Source organism: Octopus bimaculoides, chromosome 4 (genome assembly GCF_001194135.2).
Source record: "Octopus bimaculoides isolate UCB-OBI-ISO-001 chromosome 4, ASM119413v2, whole genome shotgun sequence".
Classification (NCBI taxonomy): Eukaryota; Metazoa; Mollusca; class Cephalopoda; order Octopoda; family Octopodidae; genus Octopus; species Octopus bimaculoides.
Window position 1 is genome coordinate 3,356,904 of NC_068984.1, and position 1,216 is coordinate 3,358,119.

Genomic DNA, 1,216 nt, shown 5'->3' on the forward strand with positions numbered 1-1,216 from the left:
CACACACACACACACACACACACACACACACACACACACACACATTGGGCCATCATTTGCTTTAGGTAAACAAAATAAGTATGCTTCTGTGTAGAGTTGTTGCAGAGAAAGTATGACAAACCTGAGAATCTTGCAATCGACTAATGTCTGGATAAATGTAATATTTGATGCCATCAATAGCACCTGGCAGCGTTAGGCCACGTATCAGCAGAATAAAGAGAAGAAAATAGGGAAATAGAGCTGTAAAATAGACAACCTGGAACAGAAAGCAAAGGAAAAATGAATTCATTTGAAAATGTGCATAACTTGCTTAGAGAAAAGCAAAAAAGACAAAGGCATTTAGTGGGACAATCATACGAATGTATAAACTTGAAGCTCTTAAAAACTATCTACACACACACACATATATAATATTGTATTGTATTATATATGATGTATTATACTAGCGGGACCCGTGAATATTTCACGCTGAAAACTTTATCCCTAAAACTTGAAGCGTAGCCTGTGTTGTGTCCGTATGGAAAGATAATCGCTCATCTGATAATCCTTGAAAAGTGAGGGAAATTGGAATACGATGATTACTTAATGCACTTTATATACTTTATGCACAATTTTATAGATTTAATACACAACACTCCCCCTCTTTCTCTCTCACTCTTCACCTTACCCTCTTTTTCTCTCTCCTCTTTCTTTCGTTCTTCACCTTTCCCTTCAACTAATCACGTGAAAGCGTTACAGACGGACTAAATCGAGAGTCTTCACTCCAATACATTATTTACATTATTTTACATATTTACATTATTTACATTATTTACATTTGACGGATACTTGTCCTCATCTTGTTTGTTGTTAACACAACATTTCGGCCGATATATCCTCCAGCCTTTATCAAGTGTCTTGGAGAAATTTCGAACCTGGGTTCTCATTCCTAAGGTATTTTTCGATGTTATTATTATTATTATTATTATTATTATTATTATTATTATTATTATTATTATTATTATTGCCTTTGCACAGCTTCTAACGCTGGAGATGTACTATAGTGTCAAATAATGTACATAATTCCTCATCTCTTAAATATAGAACTGTATTCACTCCACTAATCTTACATAGGAAACTCAACAACCAGCACCGTGCTTAGTATCCAATACTCGCAACTGAAGTATATACAACAGATAATAGAGTTGCACTAGGTTTACATTTTACACACACACAC

The 1,216-nt window shown here is 34.5% G+C and overlaps 1 protein-coding gene across 1 annotated transcript in view; it reads right to left on the reverse strand.

The window, feature by feature from the left end:
* Positions 1-1,216, reverse strand: part of LOC106869987 (sodium- and chloride-dependent GABA transporter 1) — a 58,243-nt gene that overhangs the window by 35,471 nt on the left and 21,556 nt on the right. The window contains exon 4 of the mRNA XM_052967615.1: positions 122-256. Within this exon, the coding sequence (XP_052823575.1) occupies positions 122-256 (135 nt within the window). The remainder of the gene's footprint in view (positions 1-121; positions 257-1,216) is intronic.